The sequence below is a fragment of the Piliocolobus tephrosceles genome, chromosome 19 (assembly GCF_002776525.5).
Source record: "Piliocolobus tephrosceles isolate RC106 chromosome 19, ASM277652v3, whole genome shotgun sequence".
In the NCBI taxonomy this organism is placed as follows: Eukaryota; Metazoa; Chordata; class Mammalia; order Primates; family Cercopithecidae; genus Piliocolobus; species Piliocolobus tephrosceles.
The window spans coordinates 28,482,173-28,497,335 of NC_045452.1; the positions used below are offsets into that span (position 1 = coordinate 28,482,173).

Here is a 15,163-nt window from a genome sequence, read left to right on the forward strand (position 1 = left end):
GGTGACGCTGGCCCGGTGGAGCTCTGTCCCCTCCTCTGTTTCCCCTCCCCTCCCCAGCCCAGGGCAGCCCTGGCTCCCCAGGCTCTGCTCTAGGCCTCAGACTGAGGGAGCCAGGCCAATTCCACCTGCTTCCTTAGACACTTTCCATAGGGTTGGGGAAACGTGGGGGTCACGGGCAGGCCTAGCCCCATATCACAGAGATGTGGGCCTTCAGGGGTCAGACAAAGGAGCCAGGTATCCCACTGCACCCAGAGCTCTGGCGTGGCTGAATTGCTGGTGGGGTCTCAGCTTCTCAGGGCAACTGGCTGCTGCCCCTGCTGGGACATGAGCTGGGGGGAACCCCTACCTGTCTGCTGGGGAAAGCGGCCCTGGGGTGAGCCTGGCCTGAGCAGTGACGGCCTACAGGGTCCTCTGTCTTCCTGCCCTGCAGCTGATGAAGAGGGAGCTGAGGCCCTGCAGCTCCAGGGGGGCACTTGGACCTGGATGGGCAGAGGTAGGAAGGTGTGTGTAGACCTTGGCCCCTGGGTGGGGAGTTTGGCGTTTAAAAGTCTGAAGCAACACCCACACCCTGTCAGTGTCCCAGAACCCAGCCTCTCACCCGGGAAGAACCGGACCGTGACTAGCCCGTGGTGCTGGACAAAGTCCGTGCTGATGATCGTGTACTTCCTCGCATGCTTTCTCAGCCCACTCTGTGCCTCGTGGCTCTTGTTTGCCACAGAACCCTGGCGAAGTGGATTATGCCCTGGCCGGAGGGAATGCTCAACTGACAGCGGGAGTGGACCCCGCAAGAGTGGAGGCCCCTATGGTCTGTGGAGCATGTGTGCCCACTAGGCTGTGATGAGCCAGTGATCTGGGGCCCCAGAGTAGAAGGTGACGTTGTGTCCTCAACTGCTGCTGGACCGCAGCAAGGTGTGTGAGTCATTTCACAAGTTCTCCACCCAAGAAGTGAAACTGTCAGGTTTAAGTGTGTGGGGATGGGAAGGGGAAGACAGTTCCAAAAGCCCAGCCGTCCGGAGTGACACCGGCCATCAGCTCTGGGAGGTGGACACCGGGCCATCAGCTCTGGGAGGTGGAGGCCCTTTGGGGTCCTGTTCCAGCTTCAGTGCCCAGGTTCGTGTCCACTGCTTGGTTTCTGTAGCTCTTCTCTTCCAACTAGGGGCATAGTCAGAGTCTGACAAAGGCTTGAGGGGGAGGGCCTCCCCCAGCAGCGTGCCTGGCAGGCGGCCCAGGCTGGGGCAGAGGGCCAGTGGGCTGGATGGGGGTCAGTGGGCGAGGCTCCGTCCTATCCTGTCCTGTCCTGTGGGAGGAGCCTAGGCAGGCACACTCAGCCAACCCCAGCTCAGGAGGGAGGGACCCAGAGGCACGGGCCTGAGGTAGGGTTGAAACAGGTGGAATTGACTGGTGGTCGTTGCTGGCTCCTGGAGCCTGAGCTGCCCAACAGTGGAGCCGGCAGATGTTTGGTGGAGAGGAAGTGAAACAGGTGTGTGCGCCAGAAGCCTGGGTGTTGGGTCAGGGCCGCAGGAAGATGGTGCAGGGGTCCTGATTCTCCCCGTCTGGGCAGACCCACTCACATCACGGGATGGCAAAAGGCCTGAGGGTTCAGGGGGCCAGGGCCTGGTCAGAGGGGCACAGGCGGGGCGGGAGTGGGTGGTATCTACTTGGCTCTAGATGTCAGGATTAGAGAGAGACTCTGGGACAGCCCCAGCCCTGATGGAGCCCCATGGAGCTGCCTTCAGGGGCTCTGTCCCAGAGTCTCTCTGTAAACCTGACATCTAGAGCTGTGACTCAGGCTGGGAGGGCCCTGGGGGCTTACCCCCAGCCACCCCATCTGCTGTCAGACCCTAGGAGCGTGGGAGAAGCCAAGTAACCCCGGTGACTGCCCAGTGTCCCCCACAACCCAATGGGTGAGGAGCCGGTAGGGCAGCAGGGGCAGAGCTGAGGTCAGCACAACTCCGTCCCTGTCTGCCTGTCCCTCTTACGTCCCTCCAGGCAGCACCACGCAAGGACAGGGAGGTGGCGGGCCTGCTGAGCTCTGCGGATGCTTGTTGGAGCATCCGCCCCAGGTGAGTGTCGTTCATATTGGGATCTGCGAAGTGGGTCAAACCACTCTAGAGGGCAAAAGGGGAGCTGTGGCCTCTGGCCAGCCACCTTCTAATCTTTTAAAAGGCCCCACCCCGGTCCCTCACAGTCTTAGCCATCAGCTGCCTTTGGAGAATGAGCGATCTGAAGAGGTTCCTGGTTGGGGGGCAGGGGTGACCCGTGTTCCTGGAGCTGAGGGGTGCCCACCCTTTCCTCCGTCCTCCTTCCCTGGCCTGATCCAGGAGCCCCAGCCTCGCCTCTCCATCCCCGGGGTCCTCAGGCTCTCCTGACGCAGGTCTCGGGAGGGCATGTGACACTGGCATCAGTCCGGGCTGGGCAGAGCCTGGATGTGGCCCAGGCTGGGCTGGAGCCGAAGCCTTTCTTCCCAGGTCCTGTCATAGCTGTGGGGCCTGGGGCTGGTGACCCGGCCTCTGCCAGCGTCCCCCCACCCCCTCCCACGGTAAGGTTGGTGACAGCAAAGTTCTTGTAAACATTTGAGATGTCCTGTGTAAAGTGCTGGCCCCTGGCAGTGCAACCACAGCTCGTCACTGTGGCGCTGGGCAGAGGGCTGGGTACGCAGCAGGTTCTCCGTCAGTACCGATGGGAGAAGCAGGGGCGGCGGGGGTCCTGGATGGGCGACACTCCCCAGCCTGCTGGTGCTCCAGGGAGGACCTTTTCAGAGTTGGGAGACCCTGGCCCAGTGTCCTTGTCCCTCCAGTTGCTGCTGCCTTCCCAGAAGCCCTGGAGCCTTGTTAAAGAGGGAGCTCTGGATCCTGGGGGAGTCCTGGGTGTGGGGGCAGCTCTGATACGGGGGAGTGCTGGGTGCGAGGGCTGTGCCTCACGTGGCCCGAGGGCAGATGGCCCAGGGTGGGGCTGGGCTGTCTGTGGGGATGGGGAGGGCTGCCCAGGGAGCAGGTGAGTGGGTGGCCCTATTATCTGAAGACCTGCTGGGGCCAGGGGATGTGGGGGGTGGCTGCCACCCCTGCAATGACCCTGGAAGGGCCGATGCTGCCCCTGCTCTGCAGATGAGTAAGCGGGTGTCTGCGAGTTCCCAGCTCTGCCTGCAGGGCCCATGCCCTGTGGCTGCTACCCCCCAGTCTCGCTCTGTTTGCTTCATGTAAGTATTTTAGAAAATCACTCATCTGCCTCGTGGGGTGGATCCTTAACTCTTCCGGCCCAGCCCACTCCTGAGGTTTCTAAGTGACCCACCTGCTTTGTGTGCACCCTTAGGCCTGCTGTGCTGCCTGGACCTCGCCCCCGGCCCCCGCCCTGCTCTGCAGCAGCCTGCCTGCCTCCCCTCCCTCAGCCCCTCAGAGAGGCCTCCTGTCAACACCCTTTCTGCAGCTTTCTCCCTACCCCTTCAGCCAGCTCCCCGCCTGGCCCTCCTTGCTGCCTGGTTCCTGTGGCATGTGTTGGTGGGGAGGTCCTGTCGTCTCCTGTAACTCCTACGATAGCCTTACAGGATGGGTCCTGGCCTGGTTGGGAGCCCTGAGTCTGGATGATTCCTGCCCACTGTTGGCCCGGGTGGGCAGAGCCCTGACAGTCAGGAAAGCCGTGGCCTTGCGGGGTCCAGAGCCCTGCCCCCACATCTGCACCAGCTGCTGGGCTGCCTGGACAGCCCTGTGCCCTGCATGCCTCCTGCATCCAGAGGGGCCGAGCTGGGAGTCTGGCCGTGACAGCTCTGGGGCCACAGGGATGGCCCTCGGCCTGACTCCTCTTGGTGGGAGGCTTTGATTGGGAAGCTGGGAGAAGATGGCTGGTGGCTGGGGTTCAGGAGTGCTGGGTACCTCTGCCGGTGCCCTTCCTCCAGCCGATCCTTGATAGAGAGCTGAGAAGGTGCCGGGGATGGGTGAGCATTCCACTAACCCCGAGGGCTGGGGTTGGCCAGGAGCTCTGTCCCAGGGAGGAGGTGACCTGGGCCGCTGTGTGTGTGACCAGGCCTGGGCTGCTGCTGTGGACGCTCGGTCAGCTAGTGTCTGCCGGTTGCTCGTGACTGGCCTGGTTTGGTGGCCTGGTGGAGGGGAATGGGAGGGGAGAAACCCGGGCTGGGCCCAGGTGAGTGTCAACAGGGGAGGGAGAGAGCAGCAGAGGTCCCACCAGGGCGTGATCATGGGTGAGAGGAGGAGGAGCTCAGAGAGACTGGGGGAGAGTCCACAGTGTTGTCTGAGGACAGCTAAGGATGATGGACGTTACTAGTTTTTAAAAACAGCCAGAGGCCAGGCGTGCTGGCTCACACCTGTAATCCCAACACTTTGGGAGGCCGAGGCAGGTGGATTGTCTGTGGTCAGGAGTTCGAGACCAGCCTGGCCAACATGGTGAAACCCCGTTTCTACTAAAAATACCAAAATTAGCCAGCATGGTGGTGGCAGCTGTCATCCCAGCTACTCAGGAGGCTGTGGGTCGAGAATTGCACGAATCTGGGAGGCGAAGATTGCAGTAAGCCAAGATGGTGCCACCGAACTCCAGCCTGGGTGATAGAGCGAGACGCTGTCTCAAAAGAAAAAAAAGAGAGAAAAAAAAACACACCCCAAAAAACAGCCAGAGAAGGCAAGAGCCCTGGAATGGCCTAAGGTGGGAAACTGCTCCCTTCTCAGCCACGGGGTCCAGTGTGTGATAGTGAAATCTCTCTTTATCTTAAATTCTCTCATCAGGGACTTAAACAGAAATTAACGGGGCTGGGTGTAGTGTGGCTCATGCCTATAATCCCAGCACTTTGAGAGGCTGAGTGGGGGAGGACTGCGTGAGCTCAGGAGTTTGAGAGCAGCCTGGGCAACATAGTGAGACTCCGTCTCTACTAAACATGAAACACATTAGCTGGGTGTGGTGGTGCATGTCGTAGTCCCAGCTCCTTGGGAGGCTGAGGTGGGAGGATCGCTTGAGCCTGGGAGATTGAGGCTACAGTGAGCTGTGACCACCCCTGCACTCCAGCCTGGGCGACAGAGTGAGACCTTGTCTCAAAAAAGTTACATTACGGCTGCATCAGAAAATTGGGGTGTGTTGGTTTGGACAGATTTACCGAATTCGTTTGGACGAATTTACTGAAGCTCTGTGAGGCAGAGGCCAGTGGACATTGCTGAAGTCCTAGGTTGCACCCCTCAGAAAGGCCACCCCTGGGCCGGGCGCAGTGGCTCACGCCTGGAATCCCAGCACTTTGGGAGGCCGAGGCAGGTGGATCACCTGATGTCAGGAGTTGGAGACCAACCTGGCCAACATGGCAAAACCCCAATCTCTAATGAAAATAAAAATTAGCCGGGCGTGGTGGCGGGCGCCGGTAATCCCAGCTACTCCGGAGGTTGAGGCACGAGAATCGCTTGACCTCGAGGTTGCAGTGAGCTGAGATTAAGCCACTGCACTCCAGCCTGGGTGATACAGCAAGACTCTGTCTCAAAAAAAAAAAAGCCCAGAAAGGCCACCCCCCGCACCCCTCAGTTAGCCATGCCCAGCCGTGCCCGGGGACAGTCAGAAAGCGTCCGTGGCATCAATGGGATGTTGGGGCCTAGCCCAGGACTGGTGTGTCCCCTCCTGTGCCTGCAAGCTGCACACAGCAAGGCCCTCCCTCTCACCCCCAGGTCCCCACACTTGTCAAGGGCATCACGGCACGTTCCAGGAAAGTTGGTTGATATCACCGGAGTTGAGACCCCATCCTGAGGCCCAGCTCAGCAGGGCCACCGGGGCTCGGGTTAGGTGGTACCACAGACGGGGCACAGGCCCCATAGGGTTACACCTCCAGAGTGCCCCAGGGAATGAGGCCCACTGCCACTGCCACCAGCCCAGCTGACTTAATTGACAAATAAGTGTGGTTCTTTTAGGTTGCGCAAGTGTGTATTTTTAAATAATTGACTGCTTAATTGTATGATTAAAAACAGCAGAGCTGGGTGCAGTGGCGTGTGCCTGTGGTCCCAGCTTCTTGCGAGGCTAAGGAGGAAGAATCCATGGAGCCCAGGCGTTTGCAGCCAGCCTGGGAAAACAGAGGGAGGAGACCCTGTTTAAAAAAAAAAAAAAAAAAAGAATGAAGTGAGTTGTTGGCACTGGGTCATGGTGAGGAAGGTGAGGAAGCCCCGCTGTGGCTGTGTGGTGAACTCAGTCATTCGCAGCTGGGAGGGGCTTGATTCCGTTTCTCTCCTGAATGTTTTCACTGTTCCTACTGCATCAGGGAGGAACCACATCCTCTGTGCCTGCAGAAGCAGGATTTCTCTCCCGAGAGTCTCGGAACTCTGTGGCCCACCTGTGTGGTGACCAGCTCCGCAAGGGGCTTTAAAAACCCCGGCGTCGGCTGATTTGTGGCCGGCATCGTGGAGGGGCTGCTGGCTGCCTGCCTTGCTTTCAGTTCCACATGGAGACAATGACTCTGCTGCACTGAGTTTCAAGAATTTTGGCAATAAAAAGAGCCTATATGACCTATTTATAAAGTATTCCAGAATCACTTACATGAATATTTTGTCCTAAATTCTGTATAATTAGAAGATACAAACCCCACATTGTGATTATTTTTGTTCACCAACATAACCTAAATTAGAACTCTCCATGCGGGCTTTCAAAAAAGAAAGCATTTGAACAAAAACATAAAAGGAATTGGTTTTATCCACACCATTCTCAAATACTTGAGAATAACGTGTTTGCTTAAGTAACGTCGAATCCTTGTTTACTGTTACTTGATTTGCAGACCTTTCCCCTTTACCAGTAGCAGAAAGGTAAGTCGTACTGAAATGTTTAAAAAGTCGTAAGTTCTGACTTTGAGGCCTGATGAACCATCACGGGATTCTCCCTTGCCTGGTTCCTTCTCCCCAGAACCTCATGTCAAGCAGAAGATTCCTTGCGGGTGGCCCTTGTTGCAGGCGGTCTTTCTGAGAGACATCCCAGTTTCTGCAGCTGGACAGGGAAAGGGACGTTTTTCTTGACCATTTGGCAGGTGGTCTCTGAGTGCCTCTTCTCCACTGGGCCTGCCGCACAGGGAGGGCAGGTGGGACCCCCCAACTCCTGCCGCAGGGCCTGCCAGGAGTCCCCTGGCGGGCGGGCAGGGGTGAGCCAGCGCTGCTGTAAGTGTCTTTCCCATAGCCGACGTTCAGTGTTGGGGCAGCCTTTTAAGGGAGGAGCCTTGTGGGCCGACTCTTCTTCCCCTTTTCATCCTTTGGGCTTCCAGGGCATAGAATGGGATGCGTCCTTGGCCTGGGGTCTGTGCTGCTGTTGGGGGTCTGTGCATCGTCCTCTCTTGTCTATTTTCATTATTTTTATTTATTATTTTGAGATGGAGTCTCGCTCAGTCACCCAGGCTGGAGTGCAGTGGTGGGATCTCAGCTTACTGCACCCTCTGCCTTCTGGGTTCAAGTGATTCTCCTGCTTCAGCCTCCCGAGTAGCTGGGATTACAGGCCTGCATCTCCACAGTGGGCGAATTTTTGTATTTTTTTTAGTAGAGACGGGGTTTCACCACGTTGGCCAGACTGGTCTTGAACTCCTGACCTCAGGTGATCCGCCCGCCTCGGCCTCCCAAAGTGCTGGGATTACAAGCGTGAGCCACCTCACCCGGCCATATTTTCATTATTTTTAATAATGTAATGGGAACCTCTGGGCTAACCATCAAGCAGAAGCCAGCCTTGATACCCAGCATCCCACCAGCCCCTCCCCAGCTGCCCCAGGCCCGGCTCCTGCCCCAGCTCCGTGTGTCCTGTGCACTCCCTTCCCTGCCTGAGTCCACACTGTCACCTGCCGTAGCTCTGCCCACAGGCCATACCTGCCTGACGGGCCCCTCCTCCCTGCCCCTGTTTTTGTGGAAGGACAGGTGGAAGTGGGCGGGTAGGGGGGTGGGGTGGGTGATGATAAAGAGCATTCTATGCCAGGGCAGGAATGCAAGCACATGGGTGTGAAGGGCCAGGTGTGCTCAGAGATCCTTGGCATTTGTGCGGTGGCGGGGGCAGCGGCCAGAGGAGGGCTGGGGTGGAGAGAGGCTCCTGGCCTTCTGGAGGGCCCTTGGTAGAGGAAGGGGCGTTGCCTGTGTGGGTGGTGAGGGACCTCTGGTCGGGGGGGCAGGTGTTTCAGGAGGCTTTGGGTACAGAGATGTCCAGGGGTAAAGCGGAGCTTGGTTTCAGGACAGTTGGCCCTGGCATCTGTCCTGCCCTGAGGAGCTAGGAGGGCCGGACTGGAGATGGAGGCTGGGGCTGTCCTGGTCCCGGGCGAGTTGGCATCTCCTAGGAGGGAGGGGAGGGTTGGTGCCCTGCAAGCCCAGTGGGGAGGGGGCAGCACGGGGAGCTGGGGCCGGGGGTCGGGGAGGGCGCCCCACATGTTCTGAAGCGCTTTGGAGTGGCTCCGGCCCAGCCAGCACTCTTTTAGTGTCTGTGGTTTGCCGCGCCTGTGTCCGCTGCTGGTAACCAGTGCATCGGGACCTGGGCCTTCTGACTGCACCAGGTTTGTTTCTGCTGCTCCGAGTGCAGTGCTCCGGCCCGACTCCTGCGGACTGTGTGGTCTGGCCTCGAGGCAAAGCAGTAGGGAAGTTGGGTCCGCACCCCAGCCCCACATGTGGTCCGGGGGAGAATGTGCCCTTCCCCTGGAGGCGCAGGGTGGGGAAGTGAAGTCAGTGGTAGGTGCCCAAGAAGGGCACGTTTTCTTTCTGTCTTTTTTTTTTTTTTTGAGACGGAGTCTCGCTCTGTCTCCCAGGCTGGAGTGCGGTGGTGCCATCTCGGCTCACTGCAAGCTCCACCTCCTGGGTTCACGCCATTCTCCTGCCTCAGCCTCCTGAGTAGCTGGGACTACAGGCGCCCGCCACCTTGCCCGGCTAATTTTTTGTATTTTTAGTAGAGATGGAGTTTCACTGTGTTAGCCAGGATGGTCTCAGTCTCCTGACCTCGTGATCTGCCCGCCTTGGCCTCCCAGAGTTCTGGGATTACAGGCTTGAGCCACCGCACCCGGCCAGGGGCACGTTTTCAATCCCAGGGCAGGTGTGGGAGCTAACTGCAGATAGAGACCATGCAACACGGCAGGTCTCCACGCCACAGGGCTCTGAAACAATCCAGGTGGGGACGTGGGGGAGATGGGCCACCGAGACTGTTGTTTAACTTGGCTGCCCCTGGACATAGTGCCTCTTCCGACTGTATTTTCCTGGGTTGTGAATCTCCCTGTAATGCCACAAAGGTCCCCCACCCAAAGGACTCTCATCCTGCAGCCCATGGGCCTGGCCCTGTGTCTGGAAAGGGGAGGTGGTGCCCTGATGTTCTGGGCCTGGTGGTCAGTAGGGACACGGGGGTGCAGAGGTGAGAGGATTCCACATTTTGAGAGAAAAACAGGCTCCCCTCAAGGCAGCTCAGTCCTAGGTGAGGTTGGCTTTGGGCACACCCATGGGAGTCCCCTCTTCCTGCCCTGAACCCTCTGAGCACCTGACCCCGCCCCCCACAGCCACCGGAACAGCCCTTTCCAGTTGCCCCTCCAAATCATCGCAGGGACCCCTGCAGCCAGTCAGGGGGCCAAGATTCAAACACCCAGAGAACCACAAGCCCAGGCCACACAGGCAAGTGACCGCATGGGCAGGTGAGCACCCCATCTGACAGGTACCAGGGTGATATGTGACTTGTCCAGGTCTCAGAGCCAGCCACTAAGCGAGGTCCTCCAGGTCCCTGGCCTTAACACCCAATGCTGTTTCTGTACCGTGGCCACCTTCCCAGCTCACCCAGGGAGGCTGAGGAGCGGGTGCTGGCCGAGGGGCTTGCAGAGGGTCAGAAAGAATCTGCTGTTCTGGTGGGACGGGCAGCCAGACCCTGGACGCTCTCTGTGCTGGAAGTGTCGCTTCAGTGTATTAGGATGGGTTCACTTTCTCATAATTCACTCTGTGGACACATTGTTGGAATCATTGTGCATTGTTCTGGATCAGCACCGTGACGGGAGGTCAGAGGGCTGCCTGGCGCAGTTTCTCTGCTGCCTGGATGGACCATGAGGACAAGGACTAGCTGGGCCCAGCCCCCTACTTCCCGTGGATAAGGACTCTGGCTGCTGGCTTGTGCCATCCGGAGATGGAGTCTCACCTGGTGAAATCACATTTATGAGGCTGATAGCCATCAGTTTCCACAGACGTAAGTGTGGCCAGGATGACAGATGTCACCGGCAGCCCTTTCTGCGGGGTCCTGCAGGGACTCCAGGGCCATCTGGCCACAGGCCCGAAGTCTTTGTCACCGACCCTCTGTGGGTGGGTGCCGGTGCCCCCTGGGTGGTTGAGTGCTTGGCAGGGGCTGGAATGGTCTTTCTCTTCTCAGTTGAACCAGTTGATAGAATCATGTTTCCTTTTGGAATTTAGAGATTAGCCTTTTTTTTTTCTTTTTTTCTCTTTTTTGAGACGAAGTCTCATGTGCTCTGTTGCCCAGGCTGGAGTGCAATGGCACGATCTCACAATCTCAGTTCACTGCAATCTCCACCCCCTGCGTTCAAATGATTCTGCTGCCTCAGCCTCCTGAGTAGGTGGGACTACAGGCGCATGCCACCACACCCAGTTAATTTTTTTTTTTTTTTTTGAGACGGAGGCTCGCCCTGTCACCGGGCTGGGCTGGAGTGCAGTGGCCGGATCTCAGCTCACTGCAAGCTCCGCCTCCCAGGTTCCCGCCATTCTCCTGCCTCAGCCTCCGGAGTAGCTGGGACTACAGGCGTCCGCCACCTCGCCCGGCTAGTTTTTTGTATTTTTAATAGAGACGGGGTTTCACCGTGTTAGCCAGGATGGTCTTGATCTCTTGACCTCGTGATCCGCCCGTCTCGGCCTCCCAAAGTGCTGGGATTACAGGCTTGAGCCACCGCGCCCGGCCCCCAGTTAATTTTTGTATTTTTAGTACAGATGGGATTTCACCATGTTGGCCAAGCTGGTCTTGAATTCCTGACCTCAGGTAATCCACTGGCCTCAGTTTCCCAAAGTGCTGGGATTACAGGTGTGAGCCACCATGCCCCGCCGAGATTAGGCTTTAAAAGCAGCATTCTTTTGTCCTCTTGGGGCCTTTTTTCCACCTGTCACTGAGACCTCCACTCCTTTGCGGAGCTTGGATGGCTGCAGGGCTGGCTCAGCTGCTGCCTCCAGGTGGAATCGGGAGCCACCCTTCTCAGCGTCCGTCCATCCATCCGTCAACCTGCTCGACTGGTTAAGCCAGGTCTCCACGCCTGCTTTCAATAAGTCCTGCCCTCCCCTGGGAATCTGCAGCCAGACCTTTGGGTCCCTTGACGTGGAGGGTTGTAAAGTGGCTCAGCAGGAGTGAGAAGTTTCCTTGGCTGCTGGAGCCTTGCAGGTGCCAAGTGTGGGCCCTGGAGGTGGCATACAGACCAGCTCCTGCTCAGTGCCCCGTGTCCCTCCTGGCAGGCGGCATGCTACTGAGCAAGGCTGTTTTAAAGGGGGTTTGTTCAAGTTTGACATTCAGGAGGTAAGATTTCCCCGAGGAGAAAATGCTATGAAGCCCCCAAAGGCGTATGGGGACGAGATGATGTGGTGAGTTGGAATCTTCTTTAGATCCAGAGAAACTTCACTGGGTGGTAGTTCCCTCTCCTTCTGTCTCTCTTGCTCAAGTTTCAGGGGATTTTCTGGCATGGTTTTATTTATTTTATTTTATTTTATTTTTTGAGATGGAGTCTCGCTCTGTCGCCCAGGCTGGAGTGCAGTGGCGCCATCTTGGCTCACTGCAAGCTCCGCCTCCCGGGTTCACGCCATTCTCCTGCCTCAGCCTCCCGAGTAGGTGGGACCACAGGCGCCCGCCACCATACATGGCTAATTTTTTGTATTTTTAGTAGAGATGGGGTTTCACCATGTTAGCCAGGATAGTCTTGATCTCCTGGCCTCGTGATCCGCCCGTCTCAGCCTCCCGAAGTGCTGGGATTACAGGCGTGAGCCACTGCGCATGGCCTCAGGCATGGTTTTAATTAGGAAAAAAACAGGTACAGTTTGATTTGCAAGTTACCTTCTCAGGGCAAGTTTAGGTGACATGTAGGTTTGGTTTTGTTTTGTTTTGTTTTTACCATTATCTGCTGGTAGAACTTGCCTTTAGAACACTGTACAAGGTAGCATGTTCTGGTTGTATTTTTTTAGTCCATTAGGTTTTGGCATTGGTGGCCTTTTGTTTTGTTTTGTTTTTGAGACAGTCTTGCTCTGTCGCCCAAGCTGGAGTGCAGTCGCACAATCCCAGCTCACTGCAACCTCCACCTCCTGGGTTTAAGTGATTTCTGTGCCTCAGCCTCCTGAGTAGCTGGGATTACAGGTGCATACCACCACGCCTGGCTAATTCTTTGTATTTTTAGTAGAGATGGGGTTTCTCCATGTTGGCCAGGCTGGTCTCAAACTCGTGGCCTCAAGTGATCCGCCCACCTCAGCCTCCCAAAGGGATAAGATTACAGGTGTGAGCCACTGCACCTGGCCGGGTGGCGTTGTTTTGGTGAAAATTTAATGAGAATTCGAGCGACATGTTTGGGTGTCTTTTGCTGCTCTGATAAGTGGAGTGAGGGAGTGTCTGTGAAATGGAGAGCAAGAGGGAAGGGTGGATGGACTTGTCGTTTGCACCTCGGTGTTTGTTGCCAGAGGATTCTAATTGTGCAAGCCGTAAGACCATGTCCAGGATGAGTCCTGTCCTGGGGGCCCCTAAGTTGCTTTCTCTCCCACTTTGGAGAAAAGCAGTGCTGGTTGGTTACTGGCTTGATTTGCTGTGATTTGCTGACTGCCGGCTCCTAGCTCAGCCGTGGGTCTAGGTGGTAGCTTCTGGTTAGTTGAGGTATGTGGGGGTCTGCTTGGGGGAAGGAGCTTGTTGAGAAGGTGGGGAGACCCTGAGGTCAGACAGAGCCTGTGGTGCAGCTCCAGGCTCCTCGAGGGGCAAACGTATCTGAAATCAGAACTAGGAGCTGACGCTGCAAGTCAAGTCCTCAAACCCGTGCGGGCCAGCGGGGAAAGGCGGAGCTGGCCTTGTCTGGAGAGCACCCTTAGCAGCTACGTGGTGGGTTTCAGGCTGGGGCCGAAAGAAGGGGAACCGGGGGGGAGATGCATGGGAAAAGGGTAACGCGAGAGACAGGAGCCGCCCCACACCCAGAGGGCCAGGGTTGCGGGTGGCGGGCCTGTGAGCTCTTCTGGTGGCCTCTGGTGCCCACCAGCTCAGTGCCGTGCAGCACCCCCCGAGGAGGATGTGGGTCCCAGGGAACTGTCTGACACAGAGGCAGTGATAGAGATGGAGGGTCGGATCAGGACATCCTGAGACCTTGACAGAATCCCTGGCACACAAGAAGTGGATTTTTGGAACCTTTGTCAACAGATGGGACCAATGGGGGGTCCAGATATTTCTGCTGTTGGCCCGTCCTGGGCACAAGCAGGCCCTGTGTGTGAGATTGCTTGCGTTGTCAGTTACGCAATTTGCAGATAGCTTGTGGCTTTTCAGACCTTGAGCTGGTCGTTTCATAGTTGTGCTTTTAGATACTATTTTTTTTTTTTTTTTTTAAGACAGAGTCTTACTCTTGTCCCCCAGGCTAGAGTATAGTGTCATGATCTTGGCTCACTGCAACCTCTGCCTCCCGGGTTCAAGTGATTCTCCTGCCTTAGCCTCCTGAGTAGCTGGGATTACAGGCTCCTGCCACCACGCCGGGCTAATTTTTGTGTTGTTGTATTTCTAGTAGAGATGGGGTTTCACCCTGTTGGCCAGGCTGATCTCAAACTCCTGACCTCAGGTGACCCACCCACCTCGGCCTACCAAAATGCTGGAATTATAGGCGAGAGCCACCGTGCCCGGCTGATGCTAACTTTTTTGAGAATTAAAATTACCTAGTGAAAAATTACCTAGCAACCTGCATTTAATGTATTAGCTCCATTCTCTGAAATGAGCATCTTGGTTCTGTCTGGAAGATGGAGATTGAAATGTTTCCACAAGTCAGCACCATGGAGCATGATGGCCCCACGTGCCCACGAGTTCCATGTTTGCTGTCGCTGGAGCAAAGGTGTGTTGTGAGGTGTGACTGCTTTTGCAGAAAAGTGACCGTCGGAAGGCTTTCCCCGCGTGGGGACTCCTTAGTCACAAGTCATTGAGAATCCCATATGTGTCTTGCCACCAGCGGCACTTTCTCCCCGTAGGATTGTCTGTAAAGTGGATGACTGTGAATCTGCTCTTACCTTAAAGCCACCAGGAAGCTTGCTGGTTATTTGTCAGAGGGTCCTGTGGAGAGTGGAAGAGTCTTTTAGTCATAAAAGTATTCTTCCTGAGGTGTCTGTCTTGGGAATCGACTGTTTTATGCCTTGACTTTTAAAGGCCGGTGACACCTGTGCCCTGCTGTGAGAGAATCACCTGCCTGTGACCAGTGCCTGCAGCTGTCACCTGGAGCTGTCACCCTGTTCCAGTGGTGGGACGTGGGCCACTGCTGAGGGTCTCCCAAAGCCCCAGCAGAGAGAGCATACAAAATAGAAAGGGCCCCCTACAGATTTGCTTAAGCAGAGGGGGGCTTTGCCAGCTTGGGGCCAGGGGCCTGCGGTGTGGAGCTGCTTGGGGTGCTCTGGCTGGGTCGCTGGTCTCCCCCTCCTTTGACGTGGTGCTTTTTCACCCTCCACGCCTCCTCCTACTTCCCTTGTGGCTTCACTCCCGTGATGAGACAGAGCATGTGACTGGCAGCCCCTCACCACGGGATGGGTCATTTCCGGTGGAGAGCAGGGTCCTTACCAAAAGAGAGACGGGAATGCTGAGTGGGGGAAGCACAGACAGTGCACAGGCAGGCATGGAGGAGACAGCGGAGCAAGGCGGCAGGTGCATCCTATACACTCAGGTGCTAAGCCCAGGTCCCAGCGCCCCTTACAGCCTGAAGCGATGGAGGACACTGGTGAGTCTTTGTGCCTCTGGGGTGTATTCATTGCTACTCGCTATTAGAAGTCAAAACTAAGAAATTTAAAAAGATTTATTTACTGAAATATGCAACTATAAATCTATTACATGTTTACATAAATAGCATATCTTTCTTTTTAAAAAAACCACTACTTGGGGCCAGGTGCAGTGGCTCACATCTGTAATCCCAGCACTTTGGGAGGCCAAGGTGGGCGGATCACAAGGTCAGGAGTTCAAGACCAGCTTGGCCAATATGGTGAAACCCTGTCTCTACTAAAAATACCAAAATTAG

The 15,163-nt window shown here is 56.4% G+C and overlaps 1 protein-coding gene across 4 annotated transcripts in view; it reads left to right on the forward strand.

The window, feature by feature from the left end:
- Positions 1-993: 993 nt before the first annotated feature.
- The window catches only part of GRAMD4 (GRAM domain containing 4), an 88,699-nt gene continuing 74,529 nt past the window's right edge, over positions 994-15,163 (forward strand). The window contains exons 1-2 of one of the 4 annotated variants that reach the window (XM_023221712.3): positions 1,040-1,110; positions 1,990-2,063. Coding sequence is in view for 1 of the 4 variants with exons in the window: in XM_023221710.3 (XP_023077478.1) it covers positions 1,454-1,480; positions 1,990-2,063 (101 nt within the window). In the remaining 3 variants the exon portion in view is untranslated. Of the gene's footprint in view, positions 1,111-1,180; positions 1,481-1,989; positions 2,064-15,163 lie in introns of those variants that run through there. The other 3 variants (XM_023221710.3, XM_023221713.2, XM_023221715.3) reach the window with 3 other exon arrangements.